General features: G+C 40.5%; 1 protein-coding gene across 7 annotated transcripts in view; it reads left to right on the plus strand.

The window, feature by feature from the left end:
- The window catches only part of RAB27B (RAB27B, member RAS oncogene family), a 198,146-nt gene that overhangs the window by 146,576 nt on the left and 28,339 nt on the right, over positions 1-23,231 (plus strand). For 4 of the 7 annotated variants that reach the window (XM_070779104.1, XM_019986905.2, XM_070779103.1 and 1 more), the window contains 4 exons: positions 10,947-11,121; positions 13,119-13,204; positions 18,573-18,676; positions 21,966-22,089. In XM_070779104.1, the coding sequence (XP_070635205.1) occupies positions 10,969-11,121; positions 13,119-13,204; positions 18,573-18,676; positions 21,966-22,089 (467 nt within the window). In that variant the 5' untranslated portion in view covers positions 10,947-10,968. Of the gene's footprint in view, positions 1-4,894; positions 5,026-5,096; positions 6,152-8,598; positions 8,675-10,946; positions 11,122-13,118; positions 13,205-18,572; positions 18,677-21,965; positions 22,090-23,231 lie in introns of those variants that run through there. The other 3 variants (XM_019986904.2, XM_070779105.1, XM_070779106.1) reach the window with 3 other exon arrangements.

A 23,231-nucleotide genomic window follows, 5' to 3' on the forward strand; every position in this document is an offset into this window, starting at 1 on the left:
TCACTGAGAGACCCTCTCAGCTGCTTATCAGGATATCCAAGCAATCCTTAATGTGGGAATTACGTGGCTGTTTTTCAAAATTAGAATTTATGAATTTGTAGTAAGTTATATAGTGCTTCCCTGGAGGCTTAGATGCTAAAGAATCTGCCTGCAATGCAGGAGACCTGGGTTTGATCCCTGGGTTGGGAAGATCCCCTGGAGGAGGGCATTGCAACCCACTCTAGTGTTCTTGCCTCCAGAATCCCCATGGACAGAGGAGCCTGGCAGGCTACAGTCCATGGGGTCACAAAGATTCAGACACAACTGAGTGACTAAGCACAGCATATATAGGAGATCCAAGATGAAATAGGTTTACTTTTCATGATACTATCTTAACTATAAGTGTGTCAATTATTCAATTTCCGAAACCTCAAAAAAGGCATATATACCTGAAGTGAGATTCTCAACATTCAAGCATTTGAATTGTTGTTGTTGTTCAGTCGCTCAGTCATGTCCAACTCTTTGTGACCCCATGGACTGCAGCACGCCAGGCCTCTCTGTCCATCACTATCTCCAGAGCTTGCTCAAACTCATGTGCATTGAGTCGGTGATGCCATCCAACCATTTCATCCTCTGTCACTCCCTTCTCCTCCCGCCCTCAATTTTTCTCAGCATCAGGGTCTTTCCCAGTGAGTCAACTCTTTGCCTCAGGTGGCCAGAGTATTGGAGTTTCAGCTTCAGCATCAGTCCTTCCAATGAATATTCAGGACTGATTTCCTTTGGGATTGACTGGTTTGATCTCCGTGCAGTCCAAGGGACTCTCAAGATTCTTCTCTAGCATGACAGCATTTGAATGTTTTCATTCAAAAAAGTAGAATCACTGTAAGGGATACAGAACATGAGCTTTATTAATCAGATTGGATTTTACACAGCTGTGGGAGTTGGTTAGGCAGTCTGTGTAAGCCTATTGCCTTTCTATGTTGTGTTGTACCTGAAGTCATCAGAACCAGGGTCAGGAAAGAAAGATGGACATGAAGTCAGAGCAAGATCAAACGGGGAAATCCACAAGGAATCCAGAAGGAAGCCTGGAACGTGCTTGTGTCTTCGCCACCTCTAAACTCAGGGATGCAGATGACTTGCTGAAGGGGCTATGTCTTCTCTGTGAAGCTGCACACACACTCAGTCTAGGATTTCAAGAAGCTAAATAAGGAGATCGTATGACAGCTAGAGAAACTGTAGCCCAGTTATTTCCTGTGCCAACAAGGTGAGGTGACAAGTCAGTGACAACATCCGTGAGCTTCAAGGCCTGTGCCCTCAGAATGACCCTGCACACACTTTGGGACTGCAAACATTTAAGTTTCCAAGAAGGCTGTGAAGTTCTCTTTTTTAAGGGGGATTTCAGTTTATCAGCATTAAAAAATATAAGTACGAGCTTTTAGAGGTTTCTCTGAATCTGAAACAGCAGATTTGTAAAGTACTATGTTATTCCTGTTGACCATTTAAAGCCAAAAGCCTGAATTGCTTTAACTACCCTGAGATTTGAGTCATGTTTTCTAAACAGTGTTTTTAACCACATACCAGTAAGGGGTTTGCTTTCTACTCAGGGTACATGTGAGCCCCAGGAATAATGCTAGGCCATTGTTCTCATGTCCTTTTCAGAAATATTCCATTTAGAACATATGTCAATATGATGCTACAACTGGGGACAAAATAGCTTTGTGTTTGGCAGGCTCCAGCTGACCTGTAATGATCCAATGTTAGGGAAACACACAAAAAGCATTGATCTAAATGGATCAATATTAGTAAACAGAATGATTTAAAAGCTCTTTCAATTCAGGTAAAAATGTCTTAGACCAAGAAGCAGCTGTATCCTGACCTTGATTGTGAGAATTATTGGCAAGCTGTGGGGTTTTAAGAATACTCACTGAGCAAATTTGGGCTTTAGCAGTTTCAAGTCCAGAATTTCAAGGTCTACTGGATCTTGACCCCAGAGTTCTCTGCCCCTTCTGGGCACAGAGAAACGAGAATAAAATTGGAGAAGTGTAGTAACTCATGAACAAGGAAAGTGTGGATATGATTTGAGTTGAAAAGAAAGAGTAGGGTTAGAGTTGGGCATTCTAAGAGAAATTTAATGACAGTAGAAAAGAAGATTACTGCACAATGGGCTATAATATGAAAATTAAAATAAACTCGAGGTAATAAGACTGGTACTTTCTTTCATTGATTTTCTAAAGCCTTACACAAATAAGTACAAGTATACAGAATTAGAAATGTCAGGTGGAAAAATGACTATCAAAACAGAATATTTTAAAAATCATTATGAGAGTAGTTTGTACAACTCCATAAAGTACATTTGAAATTTTGGATGAAATGATTAATGTTCTACAAAATTACAACTTTGCAAAACTGATCCTACTGGAGAAGGATTAAATGGACCAATTACCAGAGAAGAAAGAGAGACTAATTTAATCCTCTCCCTCCAAACAAAACACACAAATCACCCAGACAAGATGGTTTTACATGAAAATTCTTTCAAACATTTAAAGATCAAATAACCTCCATAATACTTAAACTACTCTAGTGTACAGAAAAAGAAGGAAAACTTTCATATCCTCTCAATGAAATGATTACAATGTAAAGCTCAAAAGCAAAGATTATTACAAAAACAGGATAAATCTTACTTATTAAAACTGATAAAAAGTTAAAATGTAAGTGACATAACCCAACAGCACATTAAAAGCCCATATTACACTCTGAACAAGTGAAATTTATTTCAGAAAGGTAAAGTATTGCTCTGTAGGGAAATCTATCAATAAAATTAAGCTAAGGAGAAAAACCGGAAGATCATCTCAATAGAAAAAGAAAGAATAATTGACAAATTCAATATCCACTCATGTTAAAAACAGCCAGCATATTCCTTAATGGGAAAACACAAGAGAATTTCTAACTAAAATCAGAAACAAGGATGTCTACTATCTCTACTATTCTTTACCTTTATAGTAGAGGCATCAGCCAATGAAAAAAGATAAGAAAAAACAAATAGAAGCATAAAAATTTGAAAGGAAGGTATATCTGTTAATCAATGATATAATTGTACATCTAGAAAATTCAAAATAATGAGTTGAAAAAACACTAAAATAGTAAGGAATTTTGGCAAAGCATTGGGTAATAAAATCAATATGAAGAAGTCAACAATCTTCATAAAAACAGGAAAACAATAATAGGCAAAAGTTAACAGATGAATCCCTTACAAAAGCAAATGAAAAAATAAAATACTTCATTGTGAACTTAACAAAAATATCCAAAATTTGTATTAGAAAAACCATAAAGTCATCCTGAAAGTCACAATAGATGACTTGACCACATGGAAGACATATGTTTGGGGATAAGAAAATTTAATATTGTAAAGATGTTAAGAAAAGAGGAGCAATAAGAAAGGGATAACTTTTTCAGATATTAAACATTTTATGAGTAATCACATTTAAACTGGTGCTGCATGAAGAGACAGTCAGACGATGGGAACAGAGAAGAATAATCTAGGAATACACTCAACTGTGTATGAAATTTTATTTTGTGACTAAAGTAGTTCCTTAAATCAGTGATGAGAAGATGAATTTGTACATAAGTTGTATTTGGATAACAATAAAAATATGTTTGAATCAACTTTTCATAACATATTTTGGGTAAATTCCAGGTGAGTTAGATATTTAAACATAAAATTAAAACCATGTAAGTAGCCAAAGAACACACAAGTGAATTCCTGCCATTCAGAATTTGATTTCTCCTCCCCCAAACATCAACAGCAAAAATAAAAATCTTTTGGGTAGCATAAATATCACAAGCAAAGTAAAGAGACAAATGAGGGAAAGTATTTGCAACTTAAATAGCAAAGTGTTAATATCCCAAAGACATGAAGAACTTCTAAAAATAGGAGGAAAAAAAACCATTTTAAAAATTGAACAAGACATGTGAACCTTCCATTCACAAAAAAAAAGGAATACAAATAACCTTTAACCATATGAAAAGAAACTTGACTTTGATCATTGTAAAAGAAACACAGGCTAGAACAGTATAGAATATGGCTTCTGACTATCAAATATGCAGAAAGCCAAATGTCTGACAGTCTTCTCTATAGGTAAGCACGATGTCAGTGTTTAGTTGACATTCAGATTTATATTGAATTATTCATGAAAAAAATTGTTATGATGCTCTGGAATTTGCTTCAAAGTAATCTGGTAAAGGGAGAGTTTTGGAAACATGAAACAAAATTGGCCATGTAATTTAGAAGCTGGGCACTCAGTATATGGGGGTACACTACTATTCTCTCAAACTTTGTATATGTTTGGAAGTTCTCATTAAAAAAAGTAAAAGGGAAATCCATACAGTTTCAAAAGATACCACAAAATTAAACTAAAGGGAAAAATGTTACAGAAAAAAGAATTTTAGAGAAATAAAAGTATTCATTGGTTCAGAAGTGTGGTTAGTTTGTGAGAACAATGATATATCAATGGAGGAAAAAAAACAATTTAAGGCTGACCTGGGTTAGAATTTTTACCCTTTATTTTCAGTGTGCATGAGCTCAATGAATTCTTGGTTTATCTCTGTTATATTATATCCCTTGACCATAGAATGAAACAAAATGAACGCACTTTTTAAAAATAGATTTGATTGCTCCAGGAGACACATTGACCCCTGTCAACTTAAGTAAAAGTTGTTCAGTTAAGTTGATGTTAATTTATGTTTGCAATTTGGTTTGAATCTTCCATACAGGCTCACATCCATTAATTCTAAATAGCCCTTAGGAAATATGGAAGTAAAAATTATCTTTAGTAAACCTTGCTAAAAGAACAAAATGTTATAGAATGCACTATAGAGAATGTTTATTTGTTTTTAATTTACACCCCCTCTCCTTCAGCTTTCTTCCTTCCAGAACATGCCTTCTGTTGTACTAATGCAAGGCTGAAGGTCCCTAGAGTACTCCAGCCATCCATAATTTAACTCTACCATCCTGGACATGCATGTGGTTATAGGAAGCTGTATTTCAAGGTCAGTTAATGAGAACCACCTTCAGGCTATCATTCAGATAATGAAGAGCTTGCTCGGAGAGTCCCAGACCTCAAATGCTCTTACTGCAGGCCAACACAAACCCATCAAATAAACATAAATGAGAAAATATTCAACAGCTGTCCGTTTTATGCTTGCTAGTTTTATTTTATTGAAACCATCTACACTGAATGCAAAGCAATATCAGTGATATTTTATTTGTCTACCATTTTAAGCTTTCCAAAGTACCTTAAGATATTAAGTTGTTTTTTATGGTTTAATTAGTTCAGATCACAAGGTCGTAGCTTGTCGGGATGTTCTTAAAGTTGTTATTTATGGAACCAGCTAAGTTTGCATGGGTCAGCCTGTCTGTGTAGTAGTCATCAACACATATCTGTAGCGTTGGTTAAGCTCCTTGCTAGAGAAGTCAGAGTCTTACCGCAGAACCATGCAAAACAGAACGTGCCACCGGGTGTTAGGTGGACAAATGGATGCTCTCATGGAGGAGCCCATGCTCTGAGCTCTGAACTCTTCAACTGACAAGTTTATATATTCTCTGCCAACGCAAATCTCACTTTCAAAAATTATAGTTCCTTTGTACTTTCCCTCTTCCCAGGTTATTTGAAACTGTTCCTCTAAAGATATTCTGTTCTGAGGAAGTTTTTATACTCTCGTGCAACTTAAAATAGAAAAATAAGCTCAGGAAGCCAGACATGGAAACTAACAAGGTCATTATTTCATCTAAATATTCACTTTATAGGTGAGGAAGGAAGGAGAATCCATGTTCTGAACTTGGAGAGACACCACTTCCACCAACTATTCAAAGATAAATATTGTTAATCATCTCACTGGTGTGGCTGTGAGAAGCTTAAATAGACTTACACACTAACGCGCATGTACTGGCCCTCTCCCAGGTGGCCTGAGTGGTAAAGAGCGCACCTGCTGATGCAGGAGACATAAAGGGACCCAGGTTTGATCCCTGGGTCGGGAAGATCCCCTGGAGAAGGAAATGGCAACCCATTCCAGTATTCTTGTTTGCGAAATTCCATGGACAGAGGAGCCTGGGAGGCTACAGTCCATGGGGCCATGAAGAGTCAGACAGGACTGAAGTGACTTAGCGTGCACACACGTATGTATTGAGCTCCTCCTATATACCAACCACTGTACTGGACTCTGTGGTTCTAGCAGTGGTCAAGGAAAGTGAATTCCTGAGCTAATGGAATTTATGTCGAACAAGAATGAAACATAAGAGGGTCAAAAGAGAGAGAGAGAGAACGGGCAACCTCATTTGAGATAGTCCGACCATGAAAATCATGTTTCCAGAGAAAGCTCCTCTCCCCTATAAAATGAAAATATTTCTACTTTCTACCTTTGTAACTCACTTTCCATTTCAAATCATGAACAGCAGTCTCGGGGTTTCCTCTATTAGAAACCGTCACCCCATAAATTATGCAACTTCCCTACACATGATTTCTCATCTGTAAATTAAAGGCTGTGCACGTGTGCTCAGTCACTTCAGTCGTGTCCAGCTCTGCAACCCCTTGGACTGTAGCCCACCAGGCTCCTCTGTCCATGGGATTCTCCAGGCAAGAATACTGGAGTGGGTTGCCATACCCTTCTCCAGGGGATCTTCCCAACCCAGGGATTGAACCTTCGTCTCCTATGTCTCCTGCATTGCACTTTACCACTGAGCCACTGGGGAAGCCCAAACTAAAGGCTAGACCACATAATTACTTAGATTTCCTTCTACCTTTAAGATGCTTCATTAAACAGAGCCTCATGGGTGTTTTGAACTCTTCCCTACTCCTCCCAGCCTCTCACTGTCCCACAAAAGGCTCTGAGGAAGACGCTGCTGTTTCTGTGTCTAAAAGGCCTGTGGCTCTTGTGGTGTAGTCTGTGACACAGAGATAATGTAGGGAGGAGTCAGACCCATTTCCTGAGGCACGACAATCTTCTGGCTTTTTCTTCCCTTTTAGATTCATAGAACTACAAATACTGTCAGTCATCGCACAGGAATAAACAATACTGCTAAACTTGTCAGCTTTTTGATCCTTCCCAGATCTTTTTATTTTTTTAGCCCAGTTCTTGGAAAAAGAAGGCTTATCAAGGCTTTTATTTTTCTTTGGAGTGTTATATTTGCTGCGCCAAGGATAGATTATTGAAATAAAATCATATATTTTAGGACTCAGAAAATCAGATAATTGTAAAAGAGGAACCAAACTAAATACAAAAGAACTAAAAAAAAAAATACAAACTAAATCCAAAACAATTATATGTATATATGTATGAAATGAGGTCTTCCTTGGTGGTTCAGATGGTAAAGAATCTGCCTGCAATGCGGCAGAGCTGGTTTCGATCCCTGGCTTGGAAAGATCCCCTGGAGAAGGGAATGGCTACCCACTCCAGTAAAAAATGAGTCATAAAATTTATTTTTAAAAGAAACGTGGAGGCAAGCTATCTTATACCCAGCTCACTATGTCAGTTTCTTTAATAGTCTATTGAAGACACTGAATAAATTTTTTCCACGGTGCCAGGTTTTGTGTTCATTTCAGGTGGAATTTATGCTCAGTGCCACAAAATCTCCACCTTCTTTCGCTTAAAGAAAAGATGCTGTGTGGGCTGCGGTAGAACTGATCCACGTTAGCTAGGGGCGTTGACTCGGAATCAGCATGCGATTGGGAGGCAACCCCAGGCAGTCTATGCACTGCATGTGGCGTCAGGGCAGAAATGCAGGGTAGGTCAGGTAGTTGGCAAGGAGCGACAGTCCCATTCTGTAAGTGGCGATTAACATGGTCCTGAATCTCCTCTCGTACCTCATTCCTCCCTATGCTGCAAGGTTAAATGCAAGTTCATCTTCCTCCACAAAAGCTTCTCTGACGTTTGCAGTCCACGAAAACTATCGTTTTGTTGGAACTAAAAAGCACAACTATTTGCCTCATTTATCAACTAATCATGTTCCACCATGTACAGTTATATTGTATTGTCTGGCATCTTTGTTCAACTTCTAAGTGTGTGCATGCCATGTCAAAAGTTAGACTACAGAATAATTTGTAATTAATTTTTGTAATTTTATATGGTATAGTTTGTGTCACAGAGATAATGTAGGGAGGGAGTCAGACCCATTTCCTGAGGCATGACAATCTTCTGGCTTTTTCTTCCCTTTTAGATTCATAGAACTACAAATACTATCAGTCATCATGCAGGAATAAACAATACTGCTAAACTTGTCAGCTTTTCCATCCTTCCCAGATCTTTGTTTTTAGCCCAGTTCTTGGAAAAAGAAGGCTTATCAAGGCTTCTATTTTTCTTTGCAGTATTATATTTGCTGTGCCAAGGATAGATTATTGAAATAAAATTACGTATTTTAGAACTCAGAAAATCACATAATTGTAAAAGAATTTTATAATTTTCTTCTTTGGACCTGATACTATATATTGAAAATATTTAACTAGATTTGCTCAAGGTTTAACCTTTTGTGACACTGTCACCAATAATATTGCAAAAAATACAGTAGACTTTAAGCAAAATTTTAAAATGTGCTGATGTATCTTCTTGACTCTGTTTTCATTTTTCCAGGAAACCACAGTATCCTCCAACTTTATCTTGTATTTAGGTAACCAGTAGCTTCAATTTCTTCCCTCTGATTATCAAGGTTTGTGTCTGGGGAAAAATTTTGCTTTAATTACTTAACTATCTAAGAATATTTTAATTTAATGTTTTTTTCCCCAAGAGAATTAACAGTTTTATCTGATTCTACCAGTCAGGCAGACTTTATCACCCTTGGAGGAGCTTCGCATGAGCAAGTTTGGAGGGGAAAGAGAGAATAAGATAGAGTGGTGGTGGTGGTGATAACCTAAATGGGGGGGACTATACAACTTTGGCATCAATCTCCTCTAGCAACACATTTGGCTTAAAGACTAGGAGCAGCAATATCTTCAGCCAAAAAGTCCTGATAAGACATTGAGTACCATCCAAACGCAGAACTAGTCACTGCTACACAGTCCATCAGGGCAGACATTTTCTAAGAAGAATTTCACATCAATAGTGGAGACACCCGCATCAAGGAAGGCTGGTTGTGGATGGTTGCTAGGCACAACTTCCTGAGCAGTGGTTATACTTTCTATAGATATTACAAAAGGAAAAGAGTGCATTCGTTGTCAGCAAGCATCCACCCTGAGAGTCTCACTCAGTCAAGAAAGGATGATGTTATAAGAGGAAAGCTTTAATGCAGAAATATAAATTGGCAGCTCTCAAAATACCTGCGCTCAAAAACCATTCACTAATTAAAGAATAGCTATCCATCACCCATAATACATTTATTAGGATTTAGCATCAGTAGGGTTCAAATTTTAGAAAATTCTGGTGTAAAAACATTGTAAATCTTCCAAACAATGTAAGAATTCTGGCTGGCTAACTACATGATTATTTTTTTTCATCGTTATTTATCCAAAGGCTTGAAACCTTTTAGTTTTACCATGTGCTAAAATGACAATATAAAATTTTCAAAGTTTTGTTTAAATTGCATCATTTTCTTGCATGTAGAAAAATGATTAGAAGTATGTAGCAATTTTTATGGAATAGCCTGTTGTTGACATTTGATTTGGGTCACCTCAGAAGTCCTGAAGAGTACAGTGTTTCCTAAACTGTAGAAGCGGAGGAATATTCCTCCCTATCACCTAATAGAAGAGAATGTTTCTAATCCAGGGACATCTTCATAAGCCTTTCTCTACATAGAATATGACAAATCCATCTCTATAACCCAGATCAGTTGTACCAAACGGCAAATCATTGTGCCACCCTGAAGAGCAGACACTGCACCGAGTGTCTGGTGGATGGTGGCATAATTCAGAAGCATGTGGCAGTGGTTTTGGAGTCACCACTGTATTTAACATTAACCCCTGGCATCTACTGCCTGTAATTATTGTAACAATGGAGGAAATGAAGACTGAGACAGATGTTTAGGGCAGTGGCAGAAATGGCAAGGGATGTTCCTTCAGGAGAAACGTTAGCAGAATTACCATAGTTATGCCTCTGAATAGCTCTTCCTCTTTTTCCAAGGCCTAGAAAATATTCAGCAGATTTGCCAAACACAGCAGATTTGCCACTGAAGAACAGAGGGTTCAGTATTTCAAAACAGAAGATTTTAAAACATGGCTATTGAAATGATTTCAAATCAATGTTTTTAAAGGTTGTCATTTCGTTGTTAAATTTTTTTAATTAAAGAGAGAATATTTTGTATTCACATAACAGAAAGTTCATCCTGCAGGATTAGATGCACAATATTCCCCTAGGTTTTTGTCTTCCATTACTCGTGTATAATTTCAGCCTCCCTGCACACACCTGCATCCTCTTGGACGTACTTCTCTGCTCCCTGTGACTCGTCTTCCGAGCACCATACTCCTGATCCAAAGGGACACTGGTTTAAAAAAAAAGCTGTAACTCTTTAAGTTCTACTATTGCCTCGGCAACGGCCATCCGTGGTGGGTATCACGTAGCTTTTTGCTCCGTATTACCTGACATGAGAGCTTCCCTAGTGGTTCAAATGGTAAAGAATCTACTTGCAATGCAGGAGACCTGGGTTCGATCCCTGGGTCAGGAAGATCCCCTGGAGAAGGGAATGGCAACCCACCCCAGCATTCTTGCCTGGAGAATTCCACAGACAGAGGAGCCCTCTATGGGGTCGCAAAAAGCCGGACACGACTGAGAAGCTAACCCTTTCACCTGACGTGATGCAAAAAGATAGGCACTAAGTGAAATCATGGAAGAGTTCTTAGTTCTGAGGCTGCTCTGAACTAGTTAACTCAAAATTTCACAGAATAGAGGCATTTCAATTTTATAACTTTGAAAGCTAAATTTACATTGTTTTGAAGGAAGCCAAAAGAAAACAGTGTTCATCATAAATGCTTATTTTTCCTTCAACACAGGCCCACCATCACGACCATCACTATGACCGATGGGGACTATGATTATCTGATCAAACTCCTGGCCCTTGGAGATTCAGGGGTAGGGAAGACAACATTTCTTTATCGATACACAGACAATAAATTCAACCCCAAGTTCATCACGACAGTCGGGATAGACTTTCGGGAAAAACGTGTGGTAAGTTTTTAACCATACTGTTAACCGGTTGCTGATCTTCCTATATATAAACTAAGAATTAAGAAAATATGTTTATTGCATTGCAAGGTGTCTTTTATCACATGAAATTCATAACCTGTCACTTTGATCCAATTTGAATATTATATTTTACTGTCTCAACTCTAAATAACGTTTTGCTTAGAAAAAATCCAGTGGCACTTGTCTCCAGAAGCACACAGAGCAACTAAAATAAATTATTTATGGGTTTATATAGTGTGTTTTCTATGAATTCTTAAGGAATCTTTCAAAACATGAATTCGTTATCTAAAACCATTAACTCTTGATCTTAGTTTCTCAATAAACACAAAGTGTTAATTTCCCCGTGCTTAAGAAAGAGGTTAAAAGGATGATTGGCAAATAGATGGAACATGAGCGTTGTGAGTTCCTGCTGCCTTTTTATTTATGTGTAGACTCAGCCATCAATCACTAGCTTCTTATGAACAGAATGTGAGACCAACCCATGCTATTTTTCAAGATAAGAGAGTTAAAGTGAGAATCACAACCACTTCCTTCCGCTGTGCTAGACGCTAATGACAGGAGTAAGGATATTGAGACATGTGAGACGTGGAGCATAGGCCCAGGAGCTGAGCCCCGTCGCTGCCTCCCGAGGCGTGCTTGGGCGCCAAGATGGCGGCGGCTCCGGTTCACGTCCCCGATCCCCTCGTACCTCGAACGCCGATTCACTTTGCTCTATTTGTCGTATTAGAAACTAGTACAACATTGTAAAGCAACTATACGCCAATAAAATCTTTCTTAAAAAATAAATTCATTCATTCCTCAAGAATTGGGGATGAAAAAGAACGAAGAAAATGAGGATTGAGAAATTAAATCATGATTTCTTAGAATGTCCTGTCCCTTATCTGAAATGTCAATACTGTAGTCTTAGCAAATTTGCTCCCAATCCTTCCAGGGTATTTGTGTGCCTTCTCCCCTCCCATATGTCTCCATAGATCTAGGTATTAAGTCCTTGCTAAGTTTTTCCTTGAAAATATTTCACTAAACCATAAGTAAGGGAGCTAGATAATATGAAAATTGTTATGCTATGCTATGCTAAGTCACTTCAGTCGTGTCCGACTCTGTGTGACCCCATAGATGGTAGCCCACCAGGCTCCCCCCGTCCCTGGGATTCTCCAGGCAAGAACACTGGAGTGGGTTGCCATTTCCTTCTCCAATGCATGAAAGTGAAAAGTGAAAGTGAAGCCGCTCAGTCCTGTCCGACTCTTAGCGACCCCATGGACTGCAGCCTGCCAGGCTCCTCCGTCCATGGGATTTTCCAAGCAAGAGTACTGGAGTGGGGTGCCATTGCCTTCTCCGGAAAACTGTTATACTTGGTTTAAATTAAGAACTCAAAAAGCCATCACCTATAAAATTTAAACTTTTCTAGAAAGAGCCTTTGAAGAAATGGGTAAAAAGGGAAGACTTAGAATAGCCTGTGTAAACTTATTGAGCAATCCTGTGTGCATTTCATGGCTAAGTCTTTTTGAAAGTCCCAATCCACAGTAGAAGATACTCAAGTACTTGTAAAATATTTTACTGTTTTAAAAATTCCTTCAAATGTGTTATTTCACTTAAGTTTGCAGTAACTCTGTAAATTAGGAGATTATGGGTCTCAATTTGCCAGTAAGAAAGTAAGATTCTATGAAGTTAAATGAAAAGTTGATATTCGAACCTCGAACTTGGGTCCTCAGTCGACTGTTTGCTGCTTCCTTGAGGAAATGACAGAAGGTGTCTAATTTAAGTTTGCAGGATGCATAAATTTTGTGGAAAACCATACTTACACTTGACATTTAAAAGTGAGAGTGTATGTGATAACTTCTAGGAGAAAAAAAACAAATATTTATTCTCCACTGTGAACTTTGACTATAATAATTGAGAAAAAATACGCGGAGTGAACCCAGGGAATTTGAATGCTGACAAAATCAAAGCAGCATAAACTAACGACATTTGTATTCTTTCAGGCTTACAACACACAGGGACCGAATGGGCCAACAGGGAAAGCATTTAAGGTGCATCTTCAGCTTTGGGACACTGCAGGGCAAGAGCGGTAAGAGTGAATTATTTTGTTTCTAGCTACAAATAGCTTAGAAAAATTTACTTTAATGTCAGTGTGTGTTTGTACAGTGTGTGTGTGTGTGTGTGTGTGTGTGTGTGTGTTAAGTTGCTTTAGTCATGTCCGACTCTTTGTGACCCTGTGGACTGTAGCCCACCAGCCTCCTCTGACTATGGGATTCTCCAGCCAGGAATACTGGAGTGGGTTGCTGTTTCCTCGGGCAGGGGCTCTTCCCAACCCAGGGATCGAACCCATGTCTTTTATGTCTCCCGCACTGGCAGATGATTTCTTCACCACTAGTGCCACCTGGGAAGTGGTATTGTATGTGCCACTTTAATATGACTACGGTATGTGAACTTGAAAAATGTAAGGAAATGCAACTCTCCTCCTGGTTTCAAAATAGACATCTATATCAACAAATAAAAATAAATTATCTGTAGTGAATTAACCATAACTAGCAATTGTGTATTTGGTGCAGATTGCAAAAATCACATTTTCAGAAATCTCTGTGAAGATTCTTATGCATTGTCTTTGTACTTTGTGATCATTAAAAAAAAAATCCAGAATTTAATTGAACTGGGGTGGAAAATGAACATTGTTACAAGTGCTACTTGAAGAGTGAGTTGAAGGAAAGGGTGTTAATATATTTTTCATCTCTTTCTGTCTTTACACACAGCCATGCATCCTGTACCATTTGACTGACTTTACTATGATTTCGGTCACATCATCACTCTCCAGCTGGAATGTTTTATTCCTTTCCCACCATTCCTGAGCCTCTCCTTTCAATAGGCCTGGCTCACATTACACGTGCCTGGTGGGGCTTTTCCAAACTCCCCATCTGAAACAAATTCCCTCTTTCTTGAATTCTTACAATGTCTATTCTTCCATGCCTTGGGAGGCTGCATGCATGCTAAGTCGCTTCGGTCATGTCCAACTCTTGGTGACCCTATGGACTGTAGCCCACCAGGCTCCTCTGTTCATGGGATTCTCCAGGCAAGAGTCCTGGAGTGGACTGCCATCATGCCCTCCTCCAGAGGATTTTCCCTGCCCAGGGATGGAACCCAGTCTCCTGTGTCTCTTGCATGGCAGGTGGGTTCTTTACCACTAGTGCCACCCGGGAAGCCCATCCATGCTTTAAGTTACTTTAATTAAATAAGTTAATTAATTATATACCACCTTTGTAATAAGACTTCCCTGGTGGCTCAGTGATAAAAATTCGCCTGCCAGTGCAGGAGACACGGGTTCGATCCCTGGGTCAGAAAGATTCCCCTGGAAAAGGAAGTGGCAAACTACTCCAGTATTCTTGCCTGGGAAAACCCGTGGGCAAAGGAGCCTGGCAGACAACAGTCCCTGGGATCGCAAGAGAGCTGGACACGACTTAGTGACTAAACAACAACAACATCTTGTGGTAAGGCGTGTCTTTTATTTTTGTCTCTAACGGCTGTTCTTCAATCCACTTGTGGCCTTCTCACCCCAACACAATTGTGAGCTTCATAAGAACAGAGACCATGCTTGTTTTCTCAGCCTTGTCTCTGGTGCAGTGACCCAGACAAGAGACACCCGGTAGACAGCAGTGTTGATTGTTTACAGCTGGGGGTGCGGTGCCATGATTTGAAGAAAATACATTTCTTTGAGATCCAAGCTTTCAAAGCGCAGAAGACCCCAAGCTAGCGCAGCTTTTCAATATTAGATGAAACAAAAATTGGCAATAGGTTGTCAGAGAAGATATATAGAAGGCACATACCTCCAAATTCTGCATCACATGTCTCACAATGTTTATGCTTGTAAACACTTCAGTCTTTGAAATGAGTCCAAAACATTCTCACTTTCAGTGAGTGTAAACGCCAGGAGAGGTGCCGGGCCCTCTCTGTGAGCTCTTTTGACTGTGAATTCCATTTACACGCATCCTTCAACGCGGCTGGTTCCTCTGAAGTCGTTCCTCACAGGAATCTCTGTTCATATGTCAGTTTTGTTGTCACAAAGATGTATGTTTTATAGACCAATTTAATTCATTTTTGAAGAACTAATATGAGAAAATGTGGTTCCCATATGTCTTCGCACACGATATGTCGGCCTAGCATGATGGCAGGCTTCTCTCATCTGTCCCCTTAAGACAGCTGCTCTAGGAGAGAAATGGAAATACTAGGGATTGTCTTAGTAACACCAAGGTTATTCATCCCTTGAGAATTTTGCATTCTGTATATTAAAGTGTAGCTAAGCAACAAGATAAACAATGCCTCACACCTCAAGCCTGTGCCCGAGGATATCTGGCACTGTAACCCATGAAAGATAATGGTTATTGATAAAAGTCACATTATGGGAAGGAGGAAAAAGATCATACCCCTTATGTAAACCAAAAGGATGCAGAGCACAGACTTAGTTCTCAGTGAGGGAGAAAGAGCTATCATGTGCCCCTGGGATCTGTTTATTCATGGGGTCCTGGCATTCCACATTCTGGGGACAGAATGAGGTTGGTGGGTGGAGCTAGAAATAAATAAGATTACTCATGGAGTAAACCCTGGAAAGGCTTCCCTGGTGGCGCAGTGGTGAAGAATCGCCTGCCAGTGCGGGAGACACAGGAGACATGGATTCAATCCCCGGGGTCGGGAAGATCCCCTGGAGGAGGAAATGGCAGCCCCCTCCAGTGTTCCTGTCTGGGAAATCCCATGGACAGAGGAGCTTGGTGGGCTACAGTCCATGGGGTTGCAAAGAGTCAGACAGGACTGAGCGACTAAGCACGAGCACAAGACCCTGGAAACTCCAGGGGCTCACAAGGGTCCTGGGGTTGAGTGGTCCAGGGTGTGAGCCTGGCTCAGAGCAGAAGTGTCCTGTCCCTGTTGCTATGGATGCAAAAGTGTTTGCTCCAATGCGATCTATCCAACAAGCACGTTTTAAAGTAACTGTCATGGGCTGTGTTAATGAGAGGGGAGTAAGGCACAGTAGATTTGTCCTCAGATGAGAAACACACACACACACACACTTAAGAGAGGCCAGAGAACAGACTACTGTGGCTGACTTAGCCACACTCTTGTGGTTTAAGCAGGAGACAGTTTTGTGAGTACAGATAGTCCCCACAGAGAGAGAAACAACCATTCAATAAAAGCACTATAATCTCTGAGCTTCTAGTGACTGGTAGGAACAAATCCACAAGGATAAAATTGAGTAAGATTTTTGGTATTTCATAATCATCATGATTATATCCTACCAAAGAATCTTATTTTGGAAATAAATACGCTTAAATATCTCTTTTCTGTGACTCTATATTAAAAGTATTGTTTCTATTGAAGTCATTTACCTCCTTAATAATTTCATATCCTTTGCTATTTTCTATCTTTGTTTCTTTCTCTAAATCTGGCAAACACTTAATCATCAAAAAAATATTTCAGAGTCATGAAAACACAATGGATAGCGAGTTAAAAACACAGCTTCTTTTCTCTTGAAGGTTCCTGTCTAGGATGGGATTTGGACAAATCAACAATTGCAATAAAGCTTCAGGACAGTAACAGGAAAACAAAGAGTGGCTGGTGGCTGTCAGATGCACCAGGAGGAGTCCATAACCCAGATGGCGGTGTTGGGGAGTCTGGGGAAGTGATACTTCTATATATAAATATATACACTCATACACAATGTATGAGTGAACCTTTTCCTGGCGAACGGGGTGGGAGGTAAAGGAAGCCTGAAGGCAAGGTCACCCACAGGAATAACAGCGTGGGTGAAAGCCCAGGGGAGAGAGTGAACTTTCTAAGAACTTAAAGAAGCTCAGCATGCCTGTGGGTAGTCAGGAGATAAAGCTGGATAGAGGAGCAAGGGTCAGTTCATGCAGAGCTTTGGCGGATTACTGAAAAGTTCAGTCATTATCTTTAGAGCCAGGTTTCATCATCTAACATTTTTAGCAGAGGATTTATAGAATCAATAGGAAGAAATCGGGGAACAAGAGGACCCAAACAACACTGGAGACAGGAAGCCTGTTGAGAACGCTGTTGAAATTATCCTGGTGGAAGATAACGGCCTCGAAACTGGAGTAGTGGCAGGGTACGTGGAGAGAAATGAGAGGGTCAGGAGATATTTGTTGATTGCTTGTATATAACAGGTGAAGGAGAAGGAGGCTGTGGCACCCAAGGAGGATGGTGATGCCATTGATAGAAAAATCAGAGGGAAGGTGAGTTTGCTTTCAAATATGTAAAGTTGCTGGTACCTTAGTTTCCTCCAAGTGGAAATACCCAACAAGTAATTGGGCATACAAGAAGCACAGCAGGAGAGATCTAGACCTATAAACCTGGGTTCAACATATACACCAGGATAACTGAGCCAGCAGGGTAGACTAAGTAACTCAGTGAATGTACGTAGAGGATGAAGGGATCAAGAATAGAACCCAGAGGAAACCCAAGAATCTACAAATAGGCCAAAATAGGTGACCAAAACATTAGGAGGACATTTAGGATAGGATCTGCTTCTCTGTTGAGAGTCATGTGTCTTTCTTAAAACCAGTTGCCAGCTTCACTTCTTTATCAGTATAACCCAAAGCTTCTCTGGGCCCCATGTGTCATCTCCGGTTTGGCCCATTGCACACATTGAAGTGGATCTCAGAGCATCTTCATCTTCCCTGAGGATGCTGGGGTGAGGAGGGTTGGAGCAAGAGAGAGCAAGTGCTTACACTGCACATGATGGAGTGTATTCTTCAAAATCCTCCCTTAGAAATGAGTGTTCTTACTTTCCCTCCTCAACTAGTTAAGTCTCTCTGCCCTTCCCTCCATCCCCCTAATCATAAAGTTTTCTTTTCCTTTCTTCACTGTCTTTCTTCCTTCTCCTTAAGAGACATGCATGTTTTATTCCCAAAGAGTGCGAATAAAAGCGTTCTCTCACCAACGTTGTTTTTCCCTACAAAAGAACCCTAGTTCCAGCTGCTGACAAGTTGTGGTTCTCTGCACATAATCACAGGCACTCATTTCCAGCCTGCCATGTGCTAAGCTTCCTTCTGGCCACAGACAGGAAAATTGAAAAGTAGAAGTTAAAGTCTCAGTCCTGAAGTGCCTTATATTTTAACCATGGGCCACAAGATGCCTGTGAGCCAAAGAGAGAAGGATTCCAAGAGGCTGTGTAAGCAAGCGTGTGATTGAAGGTTACAGACTCTTGCATGCATGCCTGCTGTGGAACGTAAAGCCTCAACCGGATCTTAAATCTACAACCAGATTGTCTCCTCTGACCCTTCAGCAGTCTTTCTGCCCGCTCGCCCACTTGGGCGGATAATCCAGAGGGATGCCATGGAGAGTTCATATCTGAAAGGGACATAGTGTTGTTTGTATTGTCATCAGAGTATCCAGTGGACTAACTTTTGAAACTGTCCACTGTGTTTTCTTGGCAGATTCCGGAGCCTCACTACAGCATTCTTCAGAGACGCCATGGGTTTCTTATTAATGTTTGACCTCACCAGTCAACAGAGCTTCTTAAATGTCAGAAACTGGATGAGTAAGTGGGACTGAATAACTCCTGTTGGCCACGTTGGGACCCAACGGCTCTATCTGCTTCTTGGCCTCACAAGATGAAACCAGAAAAAGTCACAGGTTTAGTGTTGCCCGCGTCACCTTCAAAGTGGTGGCTTGTATGTGGCTCACCCAGAGTGGCTTGGAATTGGTTTTTCCTTTGACACCTTAGATGAATCACCACCTATGTGTAAGGACTTTATGATTGCAATGGACGGGCCATTCATTCCACTTGTGCAGTAAGTCTCGAAGGACTTCTCACAACTCAGCCAGCAGTCACTTCTACTTTGTCTAGCCTGGAGTGGACACACAGGAAGCACAGCATTTTCTGAGTAGGCACACTGGCACCTACAGTGTGGGCCCTTGCACATGGGTTAACTAAATAGTTAATTAACTCAGGGGTCAGTTAAGTGAGAAATTGTTTCAGAGCAGAGCAGCTGCATGAAGATACCATACAGTGTGTCTGTCAATAAGCTCACATTGAAATTTTACTTTTTTTGGACAAGTGTTCAGATATAAGAAAGACTGGTATAGAAAAATCTCCAGCTTTCATGGCAATTTAAACACAATAAAGCTTTGAATTAACCTAATCAGTTATTAAAGCCAGATTGATGTACGTCAGCACAGAAGAGTGGTATTTCGTTTTTCCTTTGTTTAAAATGCATGTAGCACTAAAGACCATATTACATATACCAGTTTTGAACACAGTGGGACACACTAGCAATCCCATGGGGCTGGTGCTACTTATTTCTAGAGTTGTCAGGGCTGTCTGTGGCCAGAGGGCTATTTTTTGAGATCTGATCATGTTATCCCCCTACTCCAAGTCCTTCCGGGGTTTCCCACTTCACTTGGAATAAAATCCAGAGTCCTTTGCTGACCTCTAAGGCCATCAGGGAAGCCTGGCGTGCGACAGGCCATGGGGTCCCAAAGAGTCAGACACGACTCAGCAACTAAACAACAGCAAGGACCATCATCGTCACTTCCTCTGTAATTCACTCTCACTCCGCCCCCACTCACTGGCCTCCAGCCGAAGGGCTCTCCTGAAAAGCACTGTCTTGTCTTGGGGCCTTTGGTCTCTGTTTCCTCCTGCCTTGATTTCTGTTTTCCTATTTACACCATTGTTAATTCTTTCACCTCCTTCAAGTTCTTGTTCAGACCCCATTTATCTCTTGGGAAAAGCTTTCCTGACTGCTCCATCTAAAACCGTTCTTCATCACTCTGTGTGCGCTCAGGACACTTTCTGCTTCATTTGGTCACTGCCCCCACCTGACATCATATATATGATATTATATCATATCATATCATATATTTCTTTGTTTTGTGGTTGTTGTTCAGTCACTAAGTTGTGTACAACTCCTTGTGATCTTGTGGACTGCAGCATGCCAGGCTTCCCTGTCCTTCATTATCTCCAGGAGCTAGTACTCAATTTCATGTCCACTGAGTCAGTGCTGCCATCCAACCATCTCATCCTCTGCCGCCCCCTTCTTCTTTGCTTACTTGTGGTTTTGATTCTTTCCACCTCTAGAATGTGAGCTCTATAAAGGTTCAAACTTGGTCTGCTTGTTCTGTTGCGATACCCCAGAGCAACTGGCTGAGTATCTGGCTGTGTAGATTCTCAAATATATGCATATCTTATTATTTCATATTACATGTAATTAATACTTTTATATATATATACACAGACTATATAATGGCTTTAAATGTAAGCTCGCCAGCACAGTTGTGCTAGTGGAGAAAAATACCAACAAATTCTGACTTATTTATTTGCTTCTCCAAATGAGTGTTCATCCTAGGATCTCTCTCCATTTTCTTTTATTATTACATTTCTTTATCTAAAGTGTTATTATTAGATAATAGATAATGTTTTGTTTTTATTATTAGATAATATTATTAGGTAACACACCAAATGTTATTATTAGATTCTGGGAGATAAGGAGATAATAAGGTTATTCAGTTCTTTCAGAGTGATTTATTCATCATTTTTCAAGGTAGATGAGATGCTCCCTCGCTCCTAAAATTTTCCAGGATACTGTTGGGATTTAAGATAATTAATTGCCATTTCTGATAAGACTTTAATTTCTAATATCCAAATAACTGGTGTTATAGAGTCACTTCCTCCTCTGGCCTCAACAAGGTTGCACTTAGCATGCCTTGAGGTAGACGGTAAAATAGTCCCATAACCTTGAAAATATAGGTTGACAAGGTTTTTTTTTTTATCATTTCTTTCCTTCCTCCTTCCCTTCCTTCTCCTCCTCCTCCTCCCCACCCCCAATACCTCCCTTCTTTTGGAAAAAAGAGAAAAACAAATAACCTGTCTTAATATTGTTTCTACATGAATTTGTGGTGGTTCAAAAACACTCTGCTGTTATGAATCATTACCTTGGATTTCAGGAAAGAAAAATGTGGCAGCCTCCTGAAGGAAAGAGCAGACAGCCCTTCTACTTGAAGGGGCTTCCCAGCTGGCACCAGTGGTGAAGAAACTGCCTGCTAATGCAGGAGACAGACGAGACACGGGGAGGGGGCAAGATCCCCTAAAGAAGAGGTGGCAGCCCACTCCAGTCTTCTTGCCTAGAGAATCCCATGGACAGAGGAGCCTGGCAGGCTACAGTCCAGAGGGTTGCAGAGAGTCAGACATGACTGAAGTGACCTAGCATGCTCGCACATATACTTTAAGACCATGTTCTCTTATCTTCACTTATATTTGAGGAATAAATGGTCTGAAAAGCAGTATATTCAACTCAGGTGAACATTCCCGGATGTTCATTTCCAGGGGGTGCAGTGATAAAGAATCCGCCTGCCAATGCAGGAGACATAGGAGACATGGGTTCATTCAATCCCTGGGTTGAGATGATCCCCTGGAGAAGGAAGTGGCACCCTTCTCCAGTATTCTTGCCTGGAGAATCCCATGGACAGAGGAGCCTGGCAGGCTACAGTCCATGGGGTCACGAAGGGTTGGACATGGCTGAGCACACATCACCTCATCTGTGCTCATCTCAGAGGACATTTCCCCACATGCAGAAGATCACCAACAGGTATTCACACAGGTGCTTCATATACACTCTTACTAGTCTTCACAGCCTGCCACCTGTGAGGCAGTATCTCCACGTTCTAGATGAGGAAACTGTGGCTGGGAAGAGTTAAGCACCTGGGCTAATTTAACTCATAAACAGCCAAGCTGGAGATGAACAATTCGATTAGGACCCTGAAGCATGAGCAGTCTTTTGACATCACTTGTTTATCACTAACTTGCTGGTTCCATCTGTTTTCTTTCTAAGGCCAACTGCAAGCAAATGCTTACTGTGAAAATCCAGATATAGTATTAATTGGCAACAAGGCAGACCTGCCAGATCAGAGGGAAGTCAATGAACGGCAAGCCCGGGACCTGGCTGAAAAATACAGGTAAGTCAGCTACGTGGAGATATTCTCTGACCTCACACACTGCTGCTTAGTTAGGGGGCAAGGTCATGAGACTGATATTCAGAGGGATCCCCTTGATTCAGGAATGACAGATGAATGAAAAAGATCTCCCAGAGGAATATATGTGATGCTTTTAATGAAACTATTTAACAATAATAACCACTCATATTTACTAAATGCTTATTGTGTGTTAGCAACTATTCCTAGACTTTAATTTAACCCCTGTAATTATATATATGAAATTTAGAGTTATCCCATTTGATATATGAGAAATTGAGACACAGAGAAGTTGAGTAACTTATGGAAGGCCATATAGCTCGTGAGTAGTAGAGCTTGAATTCAGTCCAGGCTGTCTGAGATCAGAGCCCATCCTTTTGAGCATTGTATTCTACAGCCTCTCAATAGCTACAAAACTCTAAGGAATAACTCCTGACCTGGATGTAATACTGTGATTATTATCCTGAAAGTGAAAGTGTTAGTCACTCAGTCTTGTCTGACTCTTTGCGACCCCATGAACTGTGGCCCGCCAGGCTCCTTTGTCCATGGAATTCTCCAGGCAAGAATAATGGAGTGGGTTGCCATTCCCTTCTCCAGGGGGTCTTTCTGACCCAGGGATTGAATCCAGGTCTCATGCATTGCAGGCAGATTCTTTACCATTTGAGCCACCAGGGAAGCCCAATTATTATTATCATAGCTAGCTTAAATGTCAGAGTACAAAACATTTAAACACCTCAAGTAGTTAGAAACTGACTCCCAAGGCAGAAATTGTCATTCTTTTTCAAATTTAAGTACTTTTGCCAAATGTGACAGTTCCGTACCTCCTTGAGAGTTTTACAAATAAATGTACGTGTCTTCTTGAAACTTTGGATTCTAAATAAATGTAGATTGTATTCACATGAATAACCTATGCAATGCCTGCCTAATTTCTAAATCAGACTTCTAGATAATTGATTGGAGGGAAGTAATTGTTGAATAGGCTTCCCTGGTGGCTCAGATGGTAAAGAACCTGCCTGCAATGCGGGAGACCTGGGTTTGATCCCTGGGTCAGGAAATCCCCTGGAGAAGGGAATGGCAACCCACTCCAGTATTCTCGCCTGGAGAATCCCAGACAGAGGAGGGTTGTG

Source organism: Bos indicus, chromosome 24, assembly GCF_029378745.1.
Source record: "Bos indicus isolate NIAB-ARS_2022 breed Sahiwal x Tharparkar chromosome 24, NIAB-ARS_B.indTharparkar_mat_pri_1.0, whole genome shotgun sequence".
Lineage (NCBI taxonomy): Eukaryota > Metazoa > Chordata > Mammalia > Artiodactyla > Bovidae > Bos > Bos indicus.